Raw genomic sequence first — 27,745 nt, 5'->3', positions numbered from 1 at the left:
AGCGCCGCGGAATCGCAGGACGCCGCGAACACGGGGTACCTCGCCTCTGCTGCTTCACTGTGGGCGGTCGCTCTGCTTCGGCCCGACTGGCCGAAACGTCTCGCCTTGCAGACCGGAGTCAATAACGGAAAGCAAACGCGGCTTGCAGTCTCTGGAGCTGTGCGGCACCTTTGCGGGGTGCGAAGTCCCACCGAGCCCCCGGTTAGGCGCCGCCCCGCTGCCGCAGCGGCCTTGGCCTCGCGGAGAGGTGAGACTGCCCTCTGGAACCGGAGCGCTGAGGCACTGCGGGTAGCGCAGCGCTGCGTGCCCTTCTGCAGAGGAGTTCCTCAGCACGTGCTGCTCCTTGGAAATGCGGAGTAACGCCATAAGACGGCCCTGTCTTTTGGCTAGCTGTGGTGCACGTTAAACCACGCCGTGTATTACAGTGTCCTTTCGTTGTGTCATCTTAGGGGCAAGCGTGATCAGGACTGGTGTGCATGTGCCCTTATGTACCTAACACGGCATCTCACGGCCAGCTCTAGATCACTGCCAAAAAACGTACTGTGTACTGCAGTGTACAGAACTCCTTGGATCTTCTGTGTTTTTTGGGCACAAGTTTCAACATTCTCCTCGTTGTAAATAATGCTGACAGACAACATGCAATTTCCTCAGTTTCCACGGGCTGAAACAACCAGAGTTTCTGAAATTCACTTTCCCTCACGTGAAGCTGGAAATCAAGGGGTGTAGCACACTGTGCGCCTTTAATGAGCTTTCCAACTAAAAATACGTTTAGCAAAAGAGTGATATATTTCCAAAAATACAATTTTTTAGTTGCTCCTAAAGGGCTTCTGCCATTTCTGGACTCACAAAAGGTGCTTTTGTGAGCTGTGAGCAGCTTGGAAAACTCAGCCAAGAGAGCCCCTGGACTGCTCATCAGGCTGCTGAAACCCACTGGGTCTTCCATACTATCTTGCCAAAAAGGAATCCTGAGGGTATTTTACTTCTGAGTCTCATAAATTAAGACTTAAGCAATCAGATACATAAAGCATTTGTAATGCTTCCAACTTGGTCCTTGGTGATGACACCAGGGGCAGCTTAACTTCAGTGTGATACACACCTTGAAGATCTTTTCCACCTGGACCTGATGGCTCCACGCAATAAAGAGGTTGATGCTGACATGCTGGAAAGAGGTATGCACCTAGGAGGGGTCCATCCAGCTCTTCCAGAAGGTCCTGCTGGTGTGGTATTCTCCTCAGCATTGTATCTCCTCCCTGCGCATCACTCGTGCACAGTGGGGCCCCTCACATTCACACCCCATGTGGCATGGGCACTCCCTGGTACCCCTAGCACCTGATACAGTCTTGCATATGTCTTCTGCAGTGGCTCTGCTGAGTCCCAGCACCCCTGTGACAACAGTGGGAGAGGCAGTATTGGGGGGTTGTACTTGAGGGAGCAGGAGAAATCATCTGAGGAAACAAATATGCATTATTTAGGGTGGTGTGAGGATGCTTGGCACACCCGGGGACTTAGCAGAACTTGTTGCCTTCCATTTGAGGCTACAGGGAGATAAAGGGGCATTTTGTGGGGCAGGAACAGGCACTGTTCTTTTAATTTCATCTACTCACAGACTGGATTCTGTACCTGAAGATGCATGGTTTGCAACCACTTGTGAGTGCTGCCTTCCTTTGTACAATCTCTAGTAATCAATCTAGTAAAAAATGCCTTGTTAACGCGTGGCACTGAAAAACCAAGATGGTGCTGTTCACCTTTCTAAGGAGAAAGAAAGATTTTGCTACATCTCCTCCTGTGAACATCATTAGATGTCCACAGCTTTTGGCTGCTGTTTTTGGTGACGACATCACGATAAATTGTTTCCTTCTCAAATGCAAAACACCGACATCAGAAATTACTTAACTTCAATGAATACATTAATAACTATTTAATCTCTTAACTGTACTTAAGTGTACTGAAATGCAGTGATTTTTCTGTTGTACACTTACCATTTTGAAGGATGTAATTATGAAAGACTGGTGAAAGAGGACATAAGGTTGAAAAGCCCTGGGGAGAAGATGTGAGATAACCAAAAGAGATAGATTTATATTCTGGGTCTTGGCTAAAATTATTGCCCCTCACAGGCGGACACATTTCCCTGTCTTACTCACAGGAAGCGCCCACATGGGAGACACTGTAAGGGCAGCTCTGAGTGACTGAACCCTGAAACAGCCGTACTGTGCATCAGGCAAGAAGAATCAGACCAGACAGTTCAGACTACACAAGTAAGCAAATTTATTTTAAGACAGAACAAATATTGTGGCAAACAACAATATGCAAATTCAGTTGGTAACAGGGGTAAATATCAGACTTTGTTTTCAAATAGATATAAAATATATTCAGATTTTGTTTTGTCCAGAAAGCAGCTCATGTGGGGGGCTTGGAATGGGAAGGGTCTGTCCACACTATCCAACAGCCCATAAAGCCCCAGAACCAACAGTGACTCCTCTGCCAGTGGGGCTGCATGCGTGGGCTCTCCCCTCACAGGACAGAGGTGCCTGTTGGGACTCCAGCTCCTCTTCAGTAATTCCCTCCCTTCTGGTAAAAAGACAATTCTTGCTACAGACTCCACTTTTGGTTGTGGAGGAGTTGGAGCAGCACCACAGTGTCCACCTACCTGGGGATGGAGTGGTCACAGGTGTCCTTTTTAGGCACAGACAAGCACGCAGAGAGCTGCTGGGGAGGCAGCTCACCACCAAAGGCAGAGGAGTCACAGTAAGTCCTGGCCCCATGCTCACCATGGAGAAAGAGGACAGGATTGCCTACTGGAGCACACGGGCGGCTGCGAACCAAGGGGGAGAGAGCTGCTTTCTGGAAAAGCCATCCCAAATAAAAGCACACATAGAAAACATTAGATTGTCAATGATGCTTTGAAACAAATTCAAGTTTATCATTTAGTGTGTGTGTGTTCACTTCGTACAAACAGAGGAGAAATACTGTGAAACTTCAAGCTCTGGTCAGCATGTCCTCAGTTAGTGTCCACAGAAGCACCATAAGGTATGGGAGAGTTAGCACCACAGAGTTGTAGGACCTAACTGATAACATGCATCATTGTTGAAAAACTGGGGACATGGAGATCCATGGGGGACATGGTACAGTCCATTAGAAACAATACAAGGCAATTTATGCGTCGTCATACAGTACAATACAGTCACTGACCAACCAACCCTTTGAGTACAGTACGGAACATGTAACACTTTGCACCCTGTTAACACTAGGGGACTAAGAGACTCTCACACTTTTCTTTCCTTCTGGCCAATTCTGGTACCAAAATGTGCAGGAAGGATGAAGAGCTTGACCCTTTCCTGACATGCTTCCCAGGATCTGCACGTCAGGAGAGACGGGTCCTGACAGCCCCAGAAGTGCTCCTTACTTCTGGCATAGTGAGAACAGGGTTAATTGAAAAAGTGCTAAATTACAGTACATTTGCATTTTTATATGTCAACTACTGAACAGCGAAACAGATCGTTTGAAAACAGAATTGGTATTGTACAGTAAGTTCACACTTAATTCTTCACCGTTTCTACACTTGTAACACATGCATTTTATTTCCATTAGTGTGATTCCAGTAGTACCAACATCCTTCAGAACAATGATCTAACATTAAACAAAACTCCCTAAGAAAAATACTGAGCATCACATAAGTTCCAGAAAAATCTGTTAATCAGCATCACAATGTACTCAGATTTACATCTAGGGTTCTTCATGCCATGAATTTAAAACACCTTTTGGTTAATATCCTGAAAACAAATCAAAACCCCCCAAAATAATAATAACAGTAATAATAGTAATAATAATAATAATAATAATACCACAAAAAGAACAGGTGGGGAAAAATAAATTCTCTGTCTGTAGGTTATATGTGCACACACATACATGCACACATACACATTGATGGGTGCACAGGTGTGTGTGCATTTGGAGACTGCTTCCTGCAATGCACAATTAGTTCGATAAACTTGACTCATTTCAAGGTCATTCACATGGGCCAGGAAATACTTTTGGGAAAGAGCTCTAAACTATGGAAAGAAATTAAAACTGTCTCTGCTGGAGAGAACGAAAAGGTCAGTAAAACATCGTCCGTGTGCCATTTCAATGCACTTCCCATGAGCTGCCTCAAACCCAAGCAACTGAAATCCCCTAAAAGAACCGTCTTCTGCTTAAAAGGTCCTTCCAGAGAAAGAGGTGCTGTGCTATGCATTACATTCAGGCCTTATGTGTGCCGTGCAGCAGAAAGTGCTTAACTTTACCTTCCCGAAGGACGAGATGCCAACTCGGAGGGGCAAAAAACTACACCTGTGGAAAAAAAACACAGAGACCTGTTCTGCGTCCCTCTTCCTTGCCAGCTTCCTTTCCCCAGAAGGAAAGAAAGCTCTCAGTTCCCCAAAGGATGACAGAATGTCGGCTCAAGTATTGAAAAGCATCCCATTGTGTCCCAGCGCCAGCCAGAGGGGCCAAGGTCCTCTGTGAGCCTTTCTGAGAGGCTGTCCTCTCATCAACTAGCGCCTGGGTACTGAGAGAGCACCTGAGCCGCTGGATGCTAGTTCTTTAAAGCTAGATTTGCAGGGTTAATTTGGCCAGGAGCGAAAAAAGTCTGGAATCTATGTACATTTCCACTTTAAAATCACACAATGGAGAATATAAAAGCATAACGCTTTGGGCTGCTCAGATCTTGTTGCTTTTTAACCACTTTCAATTCTGAATGAATACCCAAACCCATAAAGCTCTATTGGAGAAGAAAGCCTAGGTTGAACCAAAGCAAAAGCAGCTGGTCAGGACAATACTTGATCTGCTGAAACAAGCAAAATTATCACTTTTTTTTTTCCACTGGAGGTTATTTCCACCACAGCTGCTTGCTAAAAGTGAAGGAGAAGACCTAACTCATCTCCCTTCAAGCAATTGACTGTGCTGATGGAGTTTTGCCCCCTACTCATGTCACCAAGGAGCAAATCCGATCCAGAAGCATTGCCAAGGAAAGGCTCCAATGGAAGGGTTCCCTTGTGGGCCTCATGCGTGATACCTCATTGGGAAGGATACACAGAACCCTTGCAAGCACCATGGTTTACTTGTTGCTGCAGTAAACCCATGATGGCTTTTAGAGAAGCAAAAGACAACAGTGGGTTGAGAGGGTATGGTTTGGAATATCAAAACCTGGAAAATGGTGCATCCTGAGGATCATCACCCAGGTCCAAATACTAGAAAATTATGACTTTGCCATTTGGGACAAACTCTATCCCATTGATTTTTTGCTGGAGAACTGGCAACTCAGGCCCCACACCAGCCATGCTGAAATATTGCAGGAATCTAACAAAGATAGGAAAGCACATTGACATGGCTTCTTGCCATGTGACTTGCTAAGCTCCTAATGCTTCTCTCCAATCTCAACAGCAAACCCAGTGTTTATATGCTCCATCGTCTAAAACATTTGCAAATCCTTTACTTTTTTTTTTGTAGTTTTAGCCACAACGATCCCAACAGCACTTTCAGTACAGGCACAATGATGGCATGTATTGCAATGGCTTGAGCGCAGTTGTTACTGATACCTGCATCTACAAGCAGTTTCAAATTAGCTTTCCCACTGACCCAACCCAACCTGCTGCTGCAGACTGGGTTCTCCTACCAAAACCGAGAGTATCTGCCACGCACTCTTAGCTTTGGTTCTGTTTCACATCCTGCTGTCTGTGCAAATCAAAGTGTCAATTATACCATCTTGCACTATCCCAATCCCTTTTGAGATTTCTCCTATATCTTTGGTGTTAAAAACAACCATGCGCTTGGTTTTCTGATTGACCTCAAAGTTTACAGCAACCACATCTGCTTGGATGTCAATGATACAGATGTTCAGTCTATTAGGTAAAAACAATCTTTGACGGTTTCATTTCTCTCATCTATAAAATTGCTAAGAGATATGCAGTGGAAATTAGGCACCAGACAGTGGTCACATACACCTCAAAATTATCTTCTGATGGCCCCTAGGTAATTAATGCCGTGCCTAAGAGACTAAATAGACTGGGGGAAAAAAGTGGTTCAAAACTCAGTGCTAATAGTACTTACAAAAGTGCAGTGCTCAGTATAATCAGAAGCAAAGTGACCACTAGTACTTAAAGTGCTAGTTTTAAAGTTTGTTTGGTTCAATGTCCAAAACATGGGGAAAACACGTGTGATAGCTAGGGATGAAATCAAAACCAGATGGCACTGCTACTGTACATGCCACACCAAAAGTGCTTCAAATCACACCATTTCAGGGATGCATAACGCTACGGGTCAGCTTGTGAACACATACAAGCAAACAACTGACACCTTTTAGGTTACGATAAAGAACAGCTCCATTAACTCCATCACTATGAACCGATTCAGAAAGCAAAGGGCCACAGCATACGAAAAAAACAAGAGTCTCTCAGAACAGGTACAAGTCTCTGCAACTATGATACTCAAAGTCTAGCAAAAGCAACCCTGGGAAGCTGCTGAGTGTCTGCAGCAGGCTTCACCAATGCTATCATGCAGTTTACAGAGGAGTCACGCTGCAGACTGCCTCCTTTTACAAGCTATCATACAGTTAGCCTATTTATGTACTTATTGGTGGTTTGTTTCTATACTTTTATACTTGCGCTTTCTGACTACGTGTTAAGCCGGCTTTTCTCTCTTCACCACCCTAATGGTGAAAGGACAGATAGTGCAAGAACAAGACAATGAAATGTTGACAGTAAATGTCAACGTTCCTAACATCCGATCTTCATTTTCATGAATGAAAACATCCCCAAGAAGGACTTTGGATATGCAGACATCACTTTCACATGTCTAGCATGCTGTAACACACAGCTGGGCGACTACAAGACAGGAGACACGCAAGAAGGAAGGAAGCTGCAGGAAGATAGGACCAGGCAGTCAACATGTCTGCCTCCACTCAGCTCTGCATGCTCCTTGAAGGAGGCTAGGCGAGGAGAACTCTTCCTGACAGAGGCCAGATGCTGTTCTTTCTTCTCCTTAAACACACAAGACGTGCTGCATGCTGACTTCTGCTTCTCTTATTCCAGCTGTTGGCTTTTCTCCCTCTGAATAACCATGTTGAGCTGAAAGCCCAGACAACCTAGGGCAGACCTACGAGGACCAGGCAGCTAAACTGAGGGGAGTATGAAAGGACAAGTAGAAAGCTGGAGTAGCAGGACCTCAGGAGAATAAACAAACTGTCGAGCTTAGATGTCTCAAAAAGTTTCAGCAGGAGCCTGACAAAAAGATCACTCTCCCAGGCTCTGTTTGCATAGTTGTCAACTCTTGCGAGTATTTTACTAGGCAATCCCTAGCTGTCCAGTACCTGATGCATGCCAGCCAAGTGCAAAGCTTCATGGAGAAAGCTCTGTTTAAAACGAAAGTGTTGGCTTGCTGGAGTTTGCAGTCAGAAGCTGTTGTCTGTGTTTGGCGGTACATTCCATGCTCTGTAAATCACTTCTGGATTGTCAAAATGGAGAACCACACCTTGCATGTGTAGTGGGATGTTCCAGGTACAACTGTAAAGCTTTTCCTGTACTAAACCAGTGAGCAAACGTCAGAGAGGTGATTTTTCAGAAACAAATAATACTAATACCCGAGGAGAAAAGGAATTTCAGAAACAAGTGTCCTGACCTGCAGTGTTGCTTCAAAGACATGTATTTAAACAAGCAAAAACAGGTGAGGCATCCTGTAGCTAAGAACACAGATCCTACTCTGCAGACACAGAGCTAGAAAGAGACAAGTCCGGATAAGATCTGGGAGCTGGGGATGGGAAGCACCAGCTTCACAGCACCTGCAGTGTTGATCCAGACAAGAAAACTGCTGAAAGAATCTGTCCTATGACCCTGGCTTTTGTGTTTCAACCTTCTGAGCAGCTGCAGGGAGACATAGCCCTCTCCCACACAAAACTCACCAAGGAACAAGTGTACAAACTTGCACATCTCTGCTTTCATGGCAGTGATGGAAACATGCAAGATTACGAGCAGTTATTGGACATCATGCTGGGCAAAGAAGTTTCCATGCTTCTTTTCACATGCACTGTGCAGATCTTGCAATGTTGTAATGTATTACATTACATTAATGTAGATACATGGAAAATATTTGGTTTCAGTAACACTGATCTCAGTGTTGAGACCAAAACCAAACACTGTATGTACTGAAAATGTGCCAGCATGGAAAGTACAGTACAAAAATTACTCATTTTCCCAGTCATTTTTTGTGTGCGTGTTCTTTTCTGATGGTAAAGATTTTTGGTAAATGATAATCAATAATAAATCTAATGCTAGAAAACGGCATCAAATTGCAAGGTAGTTTTCCACATTGCTGTCCCAAGGAAGGTGTCTAAGTGTGCTATATTTTTGCTTACCTACACCTGCAACTCCTTGCAATTTCACCTCCACCTGAACTGCAGCCATTTCTAAAAACCACAGCTGTTCCACACTTTCTCCAAGAAGAGCAGCACACAGGCTGCCTCTCATGCCGTGCTGCGACCGTCTCACCACTGCCCTGGCATAGCAGCACCTGCTGTCCTTTGGGATTGCACACAGGAAAGCAAACAGACTGTCAGGCTTTTCACACCAGGCAGGTGTTGCACAGAAGTGTTGCAGGAAATCATACAGCCTGCAACCTTACCTGCAGCCTGAATGCTGCTCAGAGCTGCTTTTTAAAGGCAACGGTAAATTCACGCTTTAGTCAGCATGCTAGATTTTCATGCAGATATTCTTGGCAACTTTTCCAGTCTCTAAAAAACAACTCATTTGAAAGTTTATGAGAAGCAACGTTTTATTTTTGGAGGCAGAGGCTTTTGCTGCATGAAAGCCTGCAGATATCTGTATGCCACAATTAAAAGCTGATTTTCAGTGATGAATAAAGTGATTCCCAGACACAGCATACTGCAGAGTAAAACATGATCCAAGATTGCTCAGTACCACAGGCATAGTGCAAACTGAAGACACGGGGCCATTTTTAATTATATGCAAATTAAGAAAATCCAGATCCTGCAGCGGAAAACCAATTCTGGGAAGAAAGAATCATCCATCTTTTGTAGTCCTAGTGGTGGTGCTTGAGAAGAAGCTTATTTACAAAATGGCAATCTCCATGAAGAGGCTGTCTTATCACTGCCCAAAAAAGGCATGAATGCAGATACACACTACTACAGCTCCATAGATCCTCTGCCTGGAAAATTCCCAGAAGCGTGGGGACGGTGCCTGAGGAACTGAGATGTGCCAAACTGAGTTCACACCAATCAGCATGGAAGGAGCCTAATTTCAGCTCCAGCAAGGGTGCGTGCACACTGGCACATGGAAGTTAAACATTATGAGCCTTGAGTATGGGAAACTGTGTCCAGTTCAACTCATACCAGCTATGAATCTAATGCAACCGACAAAAATAGCGCTCTGAAATTTGTGCTTTGAACTGCACACTGTCAGCATAGAGCAGGAAGATCATATGCCTTTTAAATTATGTATAAGTGAAAACATCTTCTCAATAAAAGCATTAATGATGTGTAAAACAAAATGATATTCAAAAAAAAATGCAGCAGGCTTTAGACTTTCTGCACTTACATGATTATTTACGTGTGGATGAGAAGCATCTTGTCCCTGCACAAAAATATCCATCACATGGGATGACAGAGAAATGTTTCTTTTTTCTGTGTAAGGAAAAAAAAAAAAATCATGAACTCTTGGAATGGTTCATAAAGGGCTGAAGAAAACCAAGCACTAGGTTCACAGAGCAGTGAGAAACAACCTATACCTGAAACTGCATGGTGAGACAATCACATGGGGAAAGGAGCCTCCAACTTTGGTTTATGGCCAAGAAAGACAGCAAGAACCGCCCCTTGTGTGGCCACCTGTATCCAATCCCAGTGAAGCTTGAAGTGCACGGAGGGGAGTGATGCATGTGTGATAAATTCATTTACAGGACCTTCTAGCCACCGCTGCTGCTCCTTCTACTGAGGGATGCTGCCACCACGGCCCCTCTAACACAGCAAGCATTGAAGCAGCAGAAAATATAAAGTCAGCAGGCACATAGGGACCTCTGAAGTCTAACTTCAGAGCCTTTGTGCATTTTCTGAGCCTAGAAGCATTAAACAACTATCTATGTGCTTTCTAGTCCTAGCTGGATACCCACCCACATAGCTGGGCATTGTGGTCTGCATCCAGCATTATGAAACTGAAGGCAGCCAGAGAACACCGATATATTGAGCATTTGTAACCGTGGAGCCTGATGATGGGAACATTGGACCACAGGGACAGCACATTGAAAGCAAAACATTTTATTAATGCTGGCTAAGCTTCGTAATGTACGCTTATGAGTAAGGCAGAGGTTGTACGTAGATCACTTTGCCTGCCACCAACTACAGCTTCTGGAATTAAATGCAGCAGCAGTTAAGCAGTATGTACAGTATCTATGAGTAGAAAGAAAAGAGGGTAAAGTGCAGTTGAAACAGTAGGGGGTTAGCTTGGCAGAAAGCAAGGTCTTTACTTGACATCAGCCAGGGACCAAATATTACATCAGGAGCAGAGGGCCCCCAAAATGCAGCCATCTCGAGTTCTTGTCTGGTTGCAATGCTGCAGCACCAACACCATGCAGGAGAGTGAGAAAGGCCAGCCTTGGTCAGGGGCTCTGCAGGCACCAGACTGAGCCTGGGAATGGCCAGGAATGCAGGCAGGTGTGTCACAACTCACATCTAACTTAGCCATAAATCTCTGCACATGGTGGCCTGGTGCTGACTCAGATCTGTGATTTCTGTTTTGTTCTTTTTAGGCTTCCGTACAATATTTTTGGCTTTAAATGTCTTTCTGAGATGGTTTCTAAAAAATGTAAGTTTCTTACAGCAAGAATCACACCTACAATCTAAGACAAAAATATGTTTATCTTTCCTAGATGTCAGAGGTGGTTTAAAAAAAACAAAACAAAATAACTATTTAGGACCATCTTCTGAAGCATACCCAATATAGTTTAACAGCAACAGCTTTTTCAGCCCAAATTAGTTCACCTTCACAGCCAATGTTCTACAAGCAGCTTAAAATTGCATCAAATTCCATCCAAAGGAACACTTTGTTCTGATCTCCTCTGATATTGCAACTCTTATTTTGCATTAGTTTCTGCATCCATACAAAATTCAAGGAGGAGGGAAAAAATCCATCACTGGTAAAAGAGAGTTCTAGGTTTTACTAGTACAAACTTACTGATTTTTTACTTTTTAATAAATAACTTTTTAAAAAAATAGCTGTCTGGCTTGAAAGCCTTTTGGGGAAGGTTGAAGTGAACCCCCTCTTTAAATGCATATAAAAAAATCTATGTTCTTCCTAACTCACAGTCCAAGCCTTCCGTCGGAGTCACATCTTCTGAAACTGGTAATATTTAGCACTGTGGAGCTGCATCGCATAGCTGGCTGGGACTGCTTCAGTTGCCAAGGCTTGTGAGCTGGACAGGATAAAAGATCTCTGCTAGAGTATTGGCAAGAATGACTGCAGAAAAGGCTCCTGGAAGACTGGATGACAAAAAGAGGCTGGTGTTTAGGCTGAGGCAAGTGAAAAGCACCCATGTCGTTGTCTCCCGCTTGTCGTCTTGTGCACAGCCTCACAGCTGCAAAGAGGAAGAGGTTGGCAAGGGGTTTGAACAACTGCAGAGAGCTGCCCCAGGATGTATCGTAGCAGGTCAAGGGCTGCTGCAGGGTTGCAGCATGGACAAGGAGCGAGGCTGCTGCTGCATTTGCTGTGCTCGTGTCAGTGCCCAAATTCTGCAGTGGCAAACCATCCCTCAGGTGTTAATCCAGTGCACCCCTCAGGCTCTGAAAGCAAGCATGGGCGTTTAGCTAATTTTTTTTTTTCCTTTTCCGCTCTGTTTTAAGAGGGAAATGAACCTCTTGTATGCAACTAAAAAAAATAGCAAGTCCATTGCTGTGAAGTTAAAATTCATTACAACCTAAAAAAACAGGGCAGTACAGACAAATGTGTGCTTTCTGTTGAACGTCAAGCGTAATGAAGCAGAATGGAAGAGGATGTGAGCTTCTTCGCATTGTTAAGAGCCTAAGAAGCTGAGGAGGGTAAGAAGATCCCCCAGGTCATGATTTCTCTTCCTCAGCACAGAGGGGCAAGGAAGGCTGAGTCTCTGCTGGACAGCTTTTAAGGGCCTATCTCAGAAAGAGGTTCAGATACAGACTCAGTCTGTACAGTACCTCAGTCCTACCCCAGAGGGCTGTTGTGCAGTCTATAATATCCAAACCAAATATCCAAGCCTAGTCTTCACTTCTACCTTTCACCAATGTTTCAAGAGCCTCCTCTTCTAACTTTTCTGTTCCTCTTTTGGGGGGAATGCAGAAATACTTTTGACATGATGTCTTCTATACCTCTATACCTTAGCTAGCAAAAATGACTGTTTCTTTACTAGATTTGGAGTTTCAGCACTTTCTTCATTTATTATTTACTTATTTGTAAGATGGCAAGACTCAAAGGGTCACCCTCAAGAGCACTGAGAGATGCCTGTGCTGGTATAAGTAGAAAATGCTGTTACTGAAGTCAGGGGCTGGAATGCAATGAACATACCAATTGCATGCCACCACTTTCAGATCCCACAGACAGAAATGTCCACATACTCCCCAGAGTGATCTCCTTCCTCCAAAATTCTATTAGATAGTGAAGGAAGGCTGAAATAGTTGTGCTCCTGCAGTATCCAGAACAGATCTGTTTTCACCTTTCCTGCTTTTTGTCCTGCTCAACAGCAGCAGGGGAGCTCATAAGATGCAGCCTCCTGTAAACGTCCATGTACAGTACAGTTCCTCTTCCACCTCCCTCCCACTCTTTATATACTCAAGCCCAGCTGGAGCATCATCCCTTCACTCCTACTTTGACCCAGGTCCCATGGGCAGGCTTTGATGGCACCTCATTGTGGTGGTTCCCTTCACCATCATCACCTGCTACAAAACCTGGAGCCAGAGCAGGACTACAAGAGAGTGGATGGAAGACTAGCAGATGCACAACTCTTATCTCAGCATCTTCGTATCAACTTTGATGTGACTATGCTCATTCTACAAACCTAAATTTATTAACTTGGCTAGCTCCTTGGGCTGATTCCCAAAATGTTGTGTTAGGGACTTGCTGTTACATGCACAGAAAGAAGCAACTCCAATCATTTTGCAACCAATTTGAATGGCAGTGTTTAGCTCAAAATGTGTATTTCCAGACTGCAGCCTACTTCTGCCTTCTGAGAAACAGAATTACAGTAACACATAACACATCACAAAGTTGTGATAAGAAGCAATAGTCCATGCTCAGAGTAGTACTCCTAGTAGACGCAGAAATGCTCATCTCTGGGGAAGCTGTTGCATGTTGACTGCAAGTCAGATTCTTGCATCCTAACAGTCAGCGTGTTAGTCACCAGTTAGACTACAAAAGGCATGTGATCAAATCTGCCCTAGGTAACGACTTTGTGCAACCCTACCTGACATGAGAATGATCACAGAGTGAATAAGTGAGAGTCACTAAATAACTGCTAAGCTAAATAACTGCTGCTTTGCTGCAGCGTGAGCTCCAACCTCGCAGAAACTCGCCTCAACCCACAGTTAACATCTGTGTGCTCCCAAATTCCCACTGTCCACACAGTAGCTGTGTAAGTACATGAAGGCTGCAGAACAGGATGCCTTTAGTCATTGGAATGGTTAAGGCCAAAGAATGTCAGACACAGGCTGCTATCTACACTGCTCTAGTGACCTTGATGTTTTGCAGACAGATGGAGAGAAAGAATACCAATTAAAAGATATGTTCTGAGACAACAGGAATGAGGCTTGGTTCACCTCATCGAATGCTGTGCTTGTTCTCAGCTTTCTAAGTAAGGGTTTGAGCCAAAAAGGTATTTTCCTAATTCTGCCGGGTTGAGGCATTATGAAACCTGATCAAAGTTAAAAAGCTGTCTTCAGTATTTTAGAGATTAACAGAAAACTTCAGCCTGTAATCTCTGGGTTTGCAGCGCATACTCTAAACCTGCCAATGGGCATCAGGGTGCTTCTTCCATTTGCAGCAGATCACTGCTGCCTGCAGCAAGGTGCTTCACCAGCCTTTTGTAAGAGAAATAAAAGCAATCGTGAGGATACTACGCCTTTAGAACACTGCTAAGTAAAATCTTTTTTTATGATTACGGGTGGAACAAGAGATGAATGAGCTGAATTCACACTCACTGACAAAATTCACTTGCCAGAGAGCATTTAGAAGTTAGAAATACATAAAACAAATACCTTCAATTTCCAGAGAGTTGGGCAAAGTGGTAACCTATTAGGTAAGGTGGAGCCAGGGAGACCAGAAGTGACTGGAAAGGTATTTGGTGTGAACACAGACTTACAAACTCAGTAAAATGACAAGATAGCACCTGCCTTACCTACTCAAGCTCCTCTGCCTGAACTTAGGGTTGCCTTTGGCTTTTCATTTGCTCTCTAGAGGTGAGATCTTTTTTGCATCAATTCAATATTCACAAACAGAGTAACAGCAAAATCCTCGATGCTCCTTGTCCTCCCCCAGCATTTAGAGCTAGGTGAAGTTCGAGGAGGAAAGTTCTCCTCCGGTGCAATGCCAGCCTTCTGTGCAAATGCTAAACTTTGCTACCTCGGAGCCCAAAAATTTTCTGGTTTGCTCCTGGCTGTGAAGCTGTCAAGGTCTACTGCTGTTAGCACAAGATGTGCTTCAGCTCACCCTTTAGGACATTAATGCAGAACAGAATGGATAATTAATTTATGTTAAAAATACCAGGGCTGCATTGGCACATCCAGCCTTCTCTGAGGAAGAGAATGAAAGAAAGAACAACTGCTGTGTGACAGATGTTACTCATTATGCTTAAATGCACTTCTGGAAGGCACTCAGATATATGTGTCAAATGATTAGAGTAATGCAAGATGCTGCATAGAATAGGAGGAATTTCTTTATAGCTAAACCTACACAAAACGTTGGATCACCTTGCAATAAAAATGTTACGAAAGAAAATCCAATTAACTTTCAACAGATTAAGCTTCTGGGAGCTGGAAAAAAAAAAAAAAAAAAAAGAACAAAAAAACAACAGAGCTCTTCAAGCAGTTATTTTGCATTGCTAGATGGGAGCTGCTTGAAGCACAGCTTGGAAAGAAATGACACAACTACATTACGACAAACTAGTTGAACAGCTTTTTGAGTGGCCTGACACACAGCTTCTGCCTGGGATACCAGAGTAGGTGCTTAAAACCTTTTTGGAGAAAGTAGGAACAGCATGGGTAGAAAGCAAAAATGGCTGAGAGTGAACATCAACATTTAATGTCTTGCTAACTTCCAAACAGCCAGGGAATTCTGTCCTTCCAGTACAAGAAATTTCCATTTCCTACTCAAAGCAGCTGCAGTTGTTTGTCACTCTTGGTGACAAAGGTGATTTGCAACCAGATTTTGAAACACTTTGAAAGGCACAACCCCTCTAGTAACAGACATACTGATGCTAATTTTTTTTTTCAGGTCCCAATAAGGTACTAATGTTCAAGCTATTTAAAGCAGAATGAGTTTGTTGTGTATTGAGTATTTTACTGCTGGAAGGATCACATGAAAAAAAACAACAACTGAGTGTTAGCCTGTTTTGCCTTGTGACCCCAATTAGTATGAAAAAAATAGCAGCAATGCAGAAAGCTAGAAAGCCCACTGATATAAGGAGAGGTGGGAATAAGAGGACACAAGCACTAACAGTGATGGCAGGAAAGGCAGAAGTAACACAGGTGAATGTCATTTTAAAATAAAACCTAGTTAAAACTGGCAAAGTTCAAGTAAATGTTGGTGACTATTCAAATTACTGCACGATGAAAACAGTGTTTTACACCTGTATGCAACAACCCTTAAAGATATGGGAAAACACGGAAGAAACCTGTATTCCAAACTGCACTGGCACAGGCAGCCACTAGATTCATTCTTGTGCTTAAACAGGCATCTTGTTAGTCCTAGAAGAAACTCTTAGACCTTTAGCATCCCAGTTTAGTCAATATCATTTCTTTTGACAGTTAGATCACGAGCAGCTTTTGAGGCTTATCTGCAAGAATATGTATTTTCCTCTCCATCAGACACTCCTGGTTTACCCAAGCCTTTGGATACCTACAAAGAAAGCATACAGACAAGAACATATCCTGAGCTTGTGACTGCTGAAGCAATCCAAAGATAAATATTGTGAAGATGGTGGGTGTCAATGAAAATAACTTTCATATTCAGGTAAAGGCCTGTTTTGTGTTTTTTTTCCCGTACATCTTATTCAGAAATAATAGGAGCATGAATGTTGTTAGGCGGTGTGCTGTCAACCTACCATGTACAAAAAAGTTTTATATTGTTAGGCTTCATGGAAAATGTGTACTGTAGTATTTTAATAGCCCCGATTTTCTAAAACTATTAAGGAAGGGCAAAAACTACTGTTTGGACTCTATATAGCCTATGCAGAAAAAAACAGGGAGAAAAAGAAAGTCATCAGCAGGAAAAAAAAACAGCCTACAGGAAGAACAGGTTATGATTTCTACAATCGGCCTGTTTAATTAGTATCACAGTCAGTCTGCTGGCAGATATCAAGAGAGGTCCTGTTGAGGTCTGCCTGTCTTGGGAACTGCTCTTTTCGACATGTAAACTGATGATTTGAAGATGGATAATAATTATTTAACCTGCAGATGGCACATCCCTGGGAAGGACCGTAAGCACTGAGAACTGAGACTGATCTTGACAAGGTCAAGAAAGAATCTGAAAAGAAATAAGATGCAATTTCGTCAGGATAAATGCGAGCTTCTGTGTCAAAGCAGAAAAAAGCCTCTCTGCAAAGACTGAAAAATGATTGCCTTTGTCGTAGCTCAGCCACAGAGGAGCTGAGAGGACACAGTTTCAAGCAACGCTTGAATCAGCAAGCATGCTGTTGCAAAACCCAGCACATTGAGTGTATAAAATCTTAAATTGTTTGTGATGCTTTTGCTTGCGGCTGGTAAGATGGCAACACATGTATGTTTCCTCATTTTAGATTTTCTGTGTTCAAGAAAGAGATCAGAAGGAGCCTAAAGAAAGAATCAGCAAGAGCATGGTAAGGGCTGTGGAAGGCTTTACAAATGCCTAGAAGAGCAGACAACAGTCTTTAATTATGTAAAGAGCTGCAAGCAAGAAAGGAAACAAACTGTTTCCATAACTCCTCTTGAGAACATGGCCTGTAAGACTAAAAGAGACAGCATAAGAATGTAGCATGAGAAATGCAGGTTGGAGAGGAGGAAAGGTATCCAACAGTAAGCAGCGTGAACCAATGAAACAGCTAATCTAGGGAGGCTGTGAATATCCATCACTGGAGGTTTTAAGAAAGCAAATCTTTTCATATCGTTTAAATGGAAGAAACACAGATGCCTGTGTGCTGTGTGGACTCTGAAACATACTTGTAGACACCTTCGTAACAGCAGATTTAAGTTTACTGTCAGATACTTCCTTTGAGCCATTCTTCAACCTGAGTTCCGGCCAGGTTGAAGACCAATGTGTGGAAGGGGGCTGGTTTAGCTAATCTTTGCCTAGGGGGCCACTGTTGATGTTCTCTCAAGGTCCTTGCCAACTCCATCGCAATACAGCCTATTAAACATTTCCCTTGTTCTCCTCACCCTTAGGTTTATTGGTCCTTCCTCCATGACGGGACACTGAGATGGAGTTGTCACACAACTTGTGAGATGCCATTCAAGATCACAAAAACAAATCTATTTTACAACTCAGCATCTTTCACAAGAAGACATTACACCAGTAGAGTTTATACAAAACAGCAGAGAAAAAAAATATTGGAAAACTAAGTATCAGAAAGTGCCAGAATTAAGGACACAGTAACCTTAAATTCTGACCCTTGGATATGCAATTCTTTTACAACTGCATCTTCTTCTCTAGCATATGGATTTCTTTTTGATCCATTGTTCTGCAGTCGTCCAAGCCTTACCTATGTGTACTTTCCAAACACTGTAGATATACCTACCCACTATGTTGCATCCAAAAGATGTTAATGCTTTTATTTTAGAGACCATCAGTATTGATCACAAAAACTGCAATGCCAAATGAATCCAACTTTCTCACATTCCATTGAGGTAGGGATGTATCATTGGCTACAGCTCATGGTAGCACTGGGGAACATAGGCATAGGCAGAATAAAGCCAAAGTTACCAGCAGGCCCAGTTTTCAATGCTGACAGTTTATATGGAATACTTGCCATTATTACAGCACTTCACTTGTTCAAAGCATGGCTTTCAACAGTTGCTAACACCGGCTGCTTCTGCAAAGCAGGCCTCAGAGTACAAGCCCTGGGCTCCAGGCACAGAAATGTTATAGCACTGATGATCACCTGCAAAGAGCCACAAATCTTTTGCAAAGATGGCACAGAACATGTTTTTGGAAAGCTTTTCACAGTGAGGCCAACCTTTCTTTCCCCCAGATCCCTTCAGCCTATATTGCACTTTTCTTTCCCAGTGCACAGGAACAGCTGTCCAGCAGGGAAGTCACTCCCACTGGTTCCTGTAGTGTAAAAAGTATACACAGTGCTGCACAAAATGAGATGGCAGGGGTGAACTTTACAGGCAGCCAACACTTGTATGCTTCCCGAAGCTTCTGCGTGTGCCCCTGGACAAGCCTAGGCTACCTCCAGCTTGGCTGGACCTGAGCAAAGAGGAGGGTTCGAATGCTGGCAGTGCTACGTCTTCCCCATATCATAGATGGAAGTGCTGCTCTGAAATTCCCTGGGGCATGAATCCTGTCCTTGCTCCCCACCACCCCCTCCTGCCTTTCCATTCCTCTACTTTGGTGGGAAGCATTTGTCTCTGTTCACAAGCCCCTTCTCCCACTGTTTCTTTGCCAACAAAACACACTGAAAACAACCATCAGATGGGAACACATGCAGGAACTCAAGGTTAACCAGCAGCTGACATGGAAGGTATCTTTTCCTCAAATGAATCTGTTCAGAGCAAATGATCAAGATTAAGAAGTGACCAGACACAAAGCCCTTTTACCTGTGAAAGGGACTTGCCCTACAGCGACTAAGTGATCAGCCTTGCAGCCACATCTTTAACCAAGAGCTTGGATGCTGGAGTTGTTGCCCCTTCCCATTCGACAGTACTGCTTAGTACAGGTTTAAACACTTAAAAGGCAGCATACATCCCTGCAAAGAAGGTACAGTGCCCGCATTCTGAAGAGCTAGTGATTCCCATGTGCCTCATGAAGCATTTTGAGGTAGCCCGTCAACTAGGGAAATGATTACAAAGTCATTAGCGACAGCTTTATTGGGGTGGTATTTGGGTACACTGATGTTGGGCCAATGTTTGTACCTCTGGAGATGGTACAAAAACAAAACACGTTCAACACGCACAAAAAGGCCAGAGCGTAACACCAGTGTATAGATTTCCATAATACAAGTTAATGTAAAGACAAGGCCCCTGAGGCTGCTGGCCTACGTTTTGCACGGCGCCTTGGCATGCAGCAGGAATAATCTAATCACATTAATCACAGAAATGACAAAGCGCCATCCAAGTTCTGAAACCTCAGTGTATGCTTTGACATTTCTAAAAAAACAATTTTTATTCAATGTCACCTACCACTTTCCTTGAAATTATTAAAGAAATTAAGATGTAAGAATTCTCTGTTGGAGAAGCCAGAAATCAAGATGTAAGAATTCTCTAGCTTCTCCATTAAGTGCCAGCAAGAAAAAATACCTGGTGATACCTACAAGTAATTCCCCTGCCATATTTAATTAGGGGAATGCCAGTGGAAATGCACTGCTTTGGCCACGCTGCTGCAGCCAAGTTGCAGATGTCAGAACCTGTCCAAGCTCTCTGTAACTCCTGGCATCCTATTTTATCTTGACGCTTTAAAATAACATCAACTTGAAGGAGATACAGGTGGGGAACCAAGCATGAGAATGAGAAAATATTAGGAAGAACAACTCCAGCACGATGTAGCACCAGAATTATCGTGTAAAAACTGGTGTCAGCCTATTAAAGCTTCTCTGGGTTCAGGAAAAACAGAGCGGTGAGAGATGTGGCTTCAACCTCTTCCAAATGCCTGAGCCCTGAAGCACCTCATGCCCTCAAGCCCAGGGTGTTTTCCTGTGATCCTATGGATTTCAGCCAGTTTTAGACAAGGCTGAATTACCACAGATGTTCACTGCTGTACATGCATAGCCCCAACAGGCCAAGAGATAAGAAGCTATGAGCACCTTGGACAAGGAGGGAGAAACTGCAAAGCTTCTCAAGAACTGCAGCCCCATATGGGCTGCATGCCCATCAAAGAGAGCAAAGCACAGCAGGTAGGTGTTGCTTCTCCACCTGCTCAAATCTGCTTGGTTTTGCAACCACGCAATGAAATTTTCATAACTCCAGATGACAATAACACAACAGTGGGGTCAACAAAAGACATCACTGTGGGTAGTGTGAAAAACATACAGGTGACACAGCCACTGCTGATCAGAGACAATGCCTTACAGCCCCATGGATAGAAAAAACACCATCAATTGCCATGCATGTAGAGCATCATTCCTGAAGACAAGAAGAATGGCTTCAGCCTGCAGCCTCTTCAGGCTGCTGCCTGTGTGCCTGTCAAGCACGATGAGGTCTGAGGCTTGAGCACAACAGGGCAGCTACACAAGCATATCAGGCTCGTGCCCAGCAAACACCATGTCTGCAACCGTGCCACTGTCATCTTTTCCAGGATTTCTGCTCAAAGCACCCATGAGGAGGACTAACATGCAAGTAGCTTGTGGTGCATTCAGTGTAGCCTTTATTTCCAGTCTTACTTGGAGAAACTAGGTATTTCAAATGCAACCTTTGTCTAAAAGGAATGGAGGAGCAGGAGGGGGAAGGCAGATTTTAGGGGTCACAATATGTTAAGTCACTAAAAATAAAGGACATTTTAATTTTGGAGGAAACAGCATAGAAAATTAAATTGAAGGTATACTTTTCTTTAAGAATTACTTTAAAATGTATATATATATACCATATGTACAGCAAAAAGTATGCAAAAGAACTAAAACCTACTAATTCACTAATTTTACATAGGGTGCAAAGTCTGCACAATAAAAATACACACTAATAAACTCTTTTCTGCTAGAAAAATTAATACACGTGGATAAAAGAGCTGCAAGTCAAGCAAGCAGCAGGCTTCCTGGCCACTACCAGCTGCCTTTCCCACAGGTTTAGGTCACCGGAACAGGCCTTGGGAAATAAACAGTGTAACCATTAGACTACAACATCTTCAGCAGAAAAAAAATGGATGCCAATGATTGTGGCTATTCTGATTTTGGTAATTGATTGGGATTTTTTTTAATAAAAGACAGGTTTTTTTAATCCTTACAATGGCATATTTTATGAATGTAAAGGTTTGCAGAGTAGAGGGATTTTAAAACAGCGTGGGAATGCAACATGACCCGTGGGGCAGCATCGGGCTGATACCTGCAGCTCTTGCTTTACCTGCACTGCGCCTCGAAGTAAAGTTTTCCCTTCTCTTGCCTATGTTTTCCTTGCAGCCTCACTGAAAACCTAAGAGATGAAAGTGCTTAAAAGCCAAAATCTTAAAAGGGCCATGATAAGCAGCAGGCAAAGTGCTCTCAGTGAAATAATGCGCTTATCCAAACTGATAGTATGAGAAACTGCCTTTTAAGCCCCATCTTTAGACTGCGTACTTCAGATAAATAGATTATTTTGTTACGAGCTACTACAGGCTACAATATACTCACATAAATATATCAATGCCTAGACGTGAATATGAATTTTTATATATTGAGTACATACAAGAAACACGACAAAGAGCAGATTGCTGCCACGGCTGCATCTTTCAGGGTGGAGCCCACCACGCGTGTCCCCAAGACATGATTTTTGTCACCTTCAAGCAGTGCCATGTGGGAAACCTGGCCACAGGAAACCTTCCAGTCCCTTGTTAACGTGCTGCTCTGCTAGTCCTTTGCCAAGAAAGGCAGCTTCTTCACAGCAGGTGGGGGTCAGCTGGCAAAGCCTCCACGACACCTTATTCTCAAAGCAAGACCTTGAGGGATGGCACAAGCATCTGTGCCAACGGAAGGGAAAGCTAAGCACAAGAACTTGGTGTGGCCTTGAAAATCTTGTTTGTCAGGCTCAGCAACAGCATTCAGAGCGGACCTAAACTGCCGGAGAGCCACAGCAGGCACTGCCACCAGCTCAGGCTGTTCAGCAGCACTGCATACTACATCTCAGTGTCTCGCTTTGACGAGCTCAGAGGATCTGTACCACCACACCTGTCCAGGAGCTGGGTCAAGAATGTACAAGAGGTCCATATCTGACACGTGCACACAGGATACAACCTCTTCAAGATTCAGATTACAATGCTGAAGCACCCCCTGCCAGACCAGTGGCAGAAATATGCTCCTATTATTTACACAATATAAAGTGCATTAGGATTTTCTTATTGAACTGACAGACTTCTGTCTGGACCATACAATTTTGAAACAGAGTTGAGGACTTTAATAGGAATTCTCTCATGAGAAAAGAGGTTCAGATTGGTACTCTTCACCCTGTCCTCCTAGAATTGTTTTTGGCCGTTCTTTCTAGTGCAAATAAGCTTGTGTTTTCTCAAGTTTAAGGGACATGGCAGTTTTAGGGCACAGAGAATGAACATTTGAAATGCATGAGGAACACAGCATTCTCAAGCATTGCAACGGGCCCTTCTGCACACAAGCAGCTTACATTATTGCTGCTCTCAGAGGTTGAAAATGCACTGCCAAAAATAATGATGAACCCGTTTCCAAATCTAACTGGTACAATTTTGCATTGCTACATTTTGAGTTAGTCTGTTTTATCCTCCCATGACAATATTTGCAAGCACCAGTAGTCTTTATATTTCTGTGGAAACCTGTCGCTAGTGGTTTATCCATTGGTAGTCGGTTGTGAACTTGAAGATCCCATCCAGTTTTGGATACTAAGGTGCATCCCACACAGGGAGAGTACATGCATTAGTGAATCCTGTGGAACCAGCCCTGCCACACAGCCAGCACTGGATTCCTGGCTGCTATTTACAATACACTAATGCAATCAGAAGGCCAATTAATTAACTCAGGAAAAAGATTTAAAAAAAATAAATGGGTTAAACGCACAGAGATACCAGTCTTACTAAGATACAGCCAGCTGCATTTAGACACCCTTTTGTCAAAATGGCAAGTGAGTAGCAATAACAAAAGCCATTTTGCATCTCATCTCATCTTTTTTCTTTTTTTTTTTTTTTTTTAAGCAAAAGACAGGATTAATAAACAGGCCTTTTCAATCACTTTGCCCATTGCAAGTATTTTCCTTACTAACACCAAAGGAACAGAAGGAATGCGTGACCACTTACAACACACACCTAACCTAAGCAAATTCCAACGTGGCAGCTTTTACGATGCATTGACACAGACGTGGGACTGGAAGATGTCGAGTGCGTAGGGGAGGAGTGCCACACGGGAGCAGGAAGGCGAGCATAAAAGAGTTGTACATTCATAGCTCCAGTTGGTTAGGATCTGTGATAAGTTCATTGTAACTCCAGGCACTGTAAAGGGCAGCAGCAGCCAGCGACGTGCTGACTTGTGCATCCGGGACTTGCTTGCTAAACTCTTGTTTCACACCAACTGGGACAAGAAGTTATTGTGATTGTTTGCTAACCAAACCTGTTACAAACATTGCGACCAAAAGCCTAGAAGCAAAGATGAACCAGTACCCCATAATGCCTCTAGCTGATTCATTGTGGTCTGCTAGCAGTTCAAGTGGTGAAAATCTCTTACAGACTTGAAAAAGTACCTGAAAGAGCAATCTGTGCAGAAATGGATGGTTTTTGTGACACTAAGCCAAATGTTTGCTTGCTGTAACTGCTGTATGTAGTTTTATGTAAAGGGCAAATCACCTAAAACAGTGAAATTAACTTTCTTACTTTCTGTCACAACTGTGACATTTCCTAAAGATTCTTTGGTGATTTTGATGCAAGCTTTTTTTTTTTCTTTCCTCTTTTTCTTTTTTTTTTTTTCTTTTTTTTAAAGTTAAAACAGATTGACTGTTATTAGTACCCAAAGTAAAGCCCAGATTATCCTCTCAGTTCCCACCCCTGCCTCCCCAGCTTTCTTGCTACGGTTAATCATAACAGGCAATAGCTTTTGGATTTAGCGTGGCCATGCAGCGTGCAGGTGGGTCCAGACTAAGAGTGAAGATGAAAACCTTTCTGAACAGATTTAAAAAACAATGGAATGGTTGAGTTGGAAAACATCTGGTCCACGTGCACACTTGGCCACTCTGCAAAATACAATGCAAGTGATTATAAATATCTGACTAGTCACGCATCCTTCAAAAAAACCTTAGAGGTGGGAAATACATTCTTTAAAGTACCTGGAACTCAACCAAATTCCCAATGATTTCAGAAGGCTGAAAAAGTCCCTTGAATGATATGTATCCATTTGCTAAGAAATGACCAAGAATTTTCAAAGTCTTCAGACCTGCTAATTCTATGCATTTTCCCTCCCAGCAGAGAATTCTTCTGACAAGGACTGTAAGGTTCAGGCTGCAGAGCTGACAGTAGACTTTGCACAAAGCTAGAAATCAAATTGCTGGATTTCAGCTCCAGCTTCGACAGGGCGGGAAGGAGGTGATGGCAGGGCACTGGTCTTATGTTGTACTAATAACATCTGTAAAGTCAGCGTGACAGAAAATCTGATGCAGCCATGGCTTTGAAAATGCGTTACACATCAATAGGACAGAGATGCATTTTGATACGAATCAAATAGTGCACCAAACCCCCCAAAGATCTTCCTCACAGCAGGAGGAGAGAAGTGCCCAGGTGTTGTCCTCACGTGTGTAACATCGTGGCCGCATTCATTTCACAATTGGGAGGGAACTCTGGAACCTCAATCACAGCAGCCATCTGGCTCAGCACACCCGTTGCACAGCCTCCTGCCAGAACCCACAACACCCCGGCTACAAAAATAGCTTCTGAAATTTGGAGGAATGCATTAAAAAAATCATCAGCCCCGTGTGGGCAGAACACGGAGATGAAGAATGGATTATGACTTGTTGCCATGAATTTGGAAGGCTTAGCACTTGAGCACAGTTTCATATCCTGGGATACTCAGGTTATTAGGTTAGCACAAAACTATGGGATTAATAACAAATCATCTGCTCTCCACTAGCACAGTATTAAAGGTCTGACTGGTTACTGAGATTTCTCCCACAAAGAACATCATTTCCAACTCAGTAACCAGCAGATACCAATTTTTAAACATCTCCCTCTCCTCATATATGTCTGAGCAATTAACATGAAGACAGTTTTTGCAGTAAGTGCCCTATGGCTCAGCTCTTCAGCCTTCTTACCGAGTACAGGCAGAGTTCAGTTCCAGAAAAACTGCCATAAGGAGAAACCGATACATTTCAGTGTGAGGGCTTTTTTTGTACCACGCTGAAGTGCAACACAAGCCTTATCTAGACTATTTAAAGGTCAGAATGCCGTCTTTTTTGTGCTGATACGCATAGTTTCATAGTCTTACACACTCAAAGAAGCTGACTCATACAGACTTGGGAGGTTGGTACTTTCTTAAGAAATACAGATATTTTGGGTGTAATATAGCATGATAACCAGACTCCCATAACATTATGTACTGACTACCAGAAAAGGACTTTACAAATAAAAAAAGAAAAAAAAAAAGGGGCAACTTCAAATTACTATAGATCAGTCCCTCTCACCAATATCTGCTTTTTGTTTTATTTTGCCAGACGGCCAGTTCAGTGCACTCTATTCGAGACCCTCTTGCTCTTCACCACTGTCCCCTCTGATATCCATCCTTTTTTCTTTATGGCTGTTGCAAATTCTCCTCATCTCTTCTTCATACTTGATAAAATTTTCCCCAAACCTTGTCCATGCTTTGTATGGAACTGTGATGGTGTTACGGTAGGGTGGTCTCACCTCACTTACCTTCAGAAAAATGCCATACCTGTTGGATCCCACATCAAAGTAGAACCTCTTGTTGTCCACCCGAAAGGAGGTGCCCTCAGGGAGCTCAGGGGGCTCATCTCCCCCACCCCTGCGATCCTCCATGTCCCCCTCGCCGTATTCTTCAATCAGCTGGACCAAAGCATCCCTGAACTCGATCATCCCTTGTGCCGGAAGGACAATAGTCTGCTCCTGTCCCAAGCTGTGGCCAAAATAACCAATCATGCCAGGTCCCCGGCTCATCGTCTGCCTGATCCGCAAGAAGCGGCCCCGCTGATTCTCCTTCAGGTCAAGGTAATATTTTCTGTTGTCCCTCTCGATGTACTCTGTTTTGAGGACGCTGTGAGGGTGCTCTTCAGAGCCCACAGAGCCCGAGGGTGAGGGCGGCGGGTGCTGCTGGCGCTGCCTCGAGTGCTGCTCCTTGCCATTGCTGTGCTCATGCCTGTGGCCACTTTTCAGGCCCAGGTGGGCGTAGTGCTCAATGAAATCGCCCAGGCAGTCCTTCAGCTCGGCGGCCACGGACAGGGAGAGTGTCAGCTTGCTTTTCCTGATGTTGTCCTGCCTGCCTCTCCCAATCCAGACCTCTGCGATCTTCAGGAATCGGCCCCGGGAGCTCTGCTTCACATCCAGATAAAATCGCTTCTTCTGGATGTCCACCCTCTTGGAGGCCAGCTCCTGGATCTCCATGCAGCCCCCCTGAGAGGGGGCCGTGTAATGGTACTGCTGCTGGGACTGGGAATAGATGCTCCTGTGCAGGCCGGAGCCTCCCACGTTCCTTCCTCCTCCGCCTCCTCCTCCTCCTCTCCCTCTTTCCATCTTTACCAATCAGCTGGAAATAACACATAACAGAGACGCAGATGACAACATCAGCACCAGGGGCCTGTTCTGCTTCCTGGCGGCGGCTCTGCTCGCTGCTGCTCCCCCTACCCACGCTGCTGCCTGCATCCCAGCTCCCCGCTGCCAGCCGCCCCCGTCGAAGCTCCGTTCCCCACCCTGGCAGCCACGTGTCCCCTGAACCCCGTTCTCAGCAGCCAGTGCTCCCGGCTCTGCGTCCTTAGGTTCTGCCTCCTCGCACCTCTCGTGACCTTTTTGCCTCAGTATTGATGATCGCCCACCGGGGCCCCCGGTGCCACAGACCTCCCTGCGTCTCCAGCCCACCCGTGGTGGCCACCCCATGCCGTTTCCCTCCCAACCCCACGCATCCCGACCCCTTCACCCACCCCAACGGACGCCGAGCCCCCCCTCCCCCGGGTGCTCCTACCCCTTTCCCCCTGTGGGTGCTGCCGCTGGCACTGCCCTCAGCGCTGCCCCCAGCATCCTGGCCGCCGGTGGCCCCCGGCACGGCTCCTCTGCCCCCCCGGCACCGCATCTCCTCCTCGGTGCCCCCAGTGGCGCTTCCTGGCGCCCCCGTAGGTCCGCCCGCGCCCCGCAGCGCTCCCCAGCATCGCATCCCCGCAGCATTGCTCCCCAGTGCCCCCACAAGGGCCCCCGTGCGCCCCCGGCTGAGTCTCCCGGCACCCCTCAGCACCGCATCTCTCCCGCCGTGCCCCCAGCACCGCTCGCCGGAGCCCCTCCTGCTCTCTCCGCGCCGCGCCTCCCCCGCCGCTGCCCCCAACTCACCCCATAGCACCCATCGCCGTCGTTGCCCTTCACCCGCCGCCGCCGCCACCGCCCGCAGCCGGCGGCCCCGCCGCCCCCCGCCGCGCAGAGCCCCGGGCTAGCGCACCCCCGCCGCTCCGCTCCGCTCCGCTCCGCCCCGCCGGCCCGGCCCGGCCCCGCCC

General features: G+C 44.7%; 1 protein-coding gene and 1 long non-coding RNA gene across 4 annotated transcripts; one reads left to right on the top strand and one right to left on the bottom strand.

The window, feature by feature from the left end:
- Positions 1 to 262: 262 nt before the first annotated feature.
- Positions 263 to 24,153, top strand: LOC122158566. The gene is made up of 5 exons (XR_006168261.1): positions 263 to 1,169; positions 2,144 to 2,255; positions 16,082 to 16,226; positions 17,011 to 17,070; positions 17,633 to 24,153. It is a non-coding gene; the product is annotated as an uncharacterized LOC122158566 (long non-coding RNA).
- PURG (purine rich element binding protein G) lies at positions 3,848 to 27,636 on the bottom strand. 3 transcript variants are annotated; one of them, XM_042815305.1, is made up of 4 exons: positions 27,585 to 27,636; positions 25,966 to 26,793; positions 9,582 to 9,667; positions 4,241 to 4,326 (listed from the first exon to the last, which is right to left on the bottom strand). In XM_042815305.1, exons 2-3 carry the CDS (start codon positions 26,778 to 26,780, stop codon positions 9,586 to 9,588), a joined length of 897 nt encoding a protein of 298 aa, XP_042671239.1. In that variant the 5' UTR covers positions 26,781 to 26,793; positions 27,585 to 27,636; the 3' UTR covers positions 4,241 to 4,326; positions 9,582 to 9,585. The 3 variants fall into 3 exon arrangements, with proteins under 3 accessions (XP_042671237.1, XP_042671239.1, XP_042671236.1); XM_042815303.1 differs by lacking the exon at positions 9,582 to 9,667 and having other exon boundaries at positions 3,848 to 4,326; XM_042815302.1 differs by lacking the exons at positions 4,241 to 4,326; positions 9,582 to 9,667 and having other exon boundaries at positions 21,082 to 26,793.
- Between the last annotated feature and the right edge of the window lie 109 nt (positions 27,637 to 27,745).

This window comes from Centrocercus urophasianus, unplaced genomic scaffold (genome assembly GCF_019232065.1).
Source record: "Centrocercus urophasianus isolate 14NV4802_14NV808 unplaced genomic scaffold, USGS_Curo_1.0 seq_1482, whole genome shotgun sequence".
NCBI lineage: Eukaryota > Metazoa > Chordata > Aves > Galliformes > Phasianidae > Centrocercus > Centrocercus urophasianus.
This window is presented reverse-complemented; position numbering and strand designations above follow the sequence as displayed.

Bases quoted from the DNA above. Each gene is read 5' to 3' on its own strand.
- PURG (XM_042815302.1), bottom strand. From the start codon at position 26,780: ATGGAAAGAGGGAGAGGAGGAGGAGGAGGCGGAGGAGGAAGGAACGTG.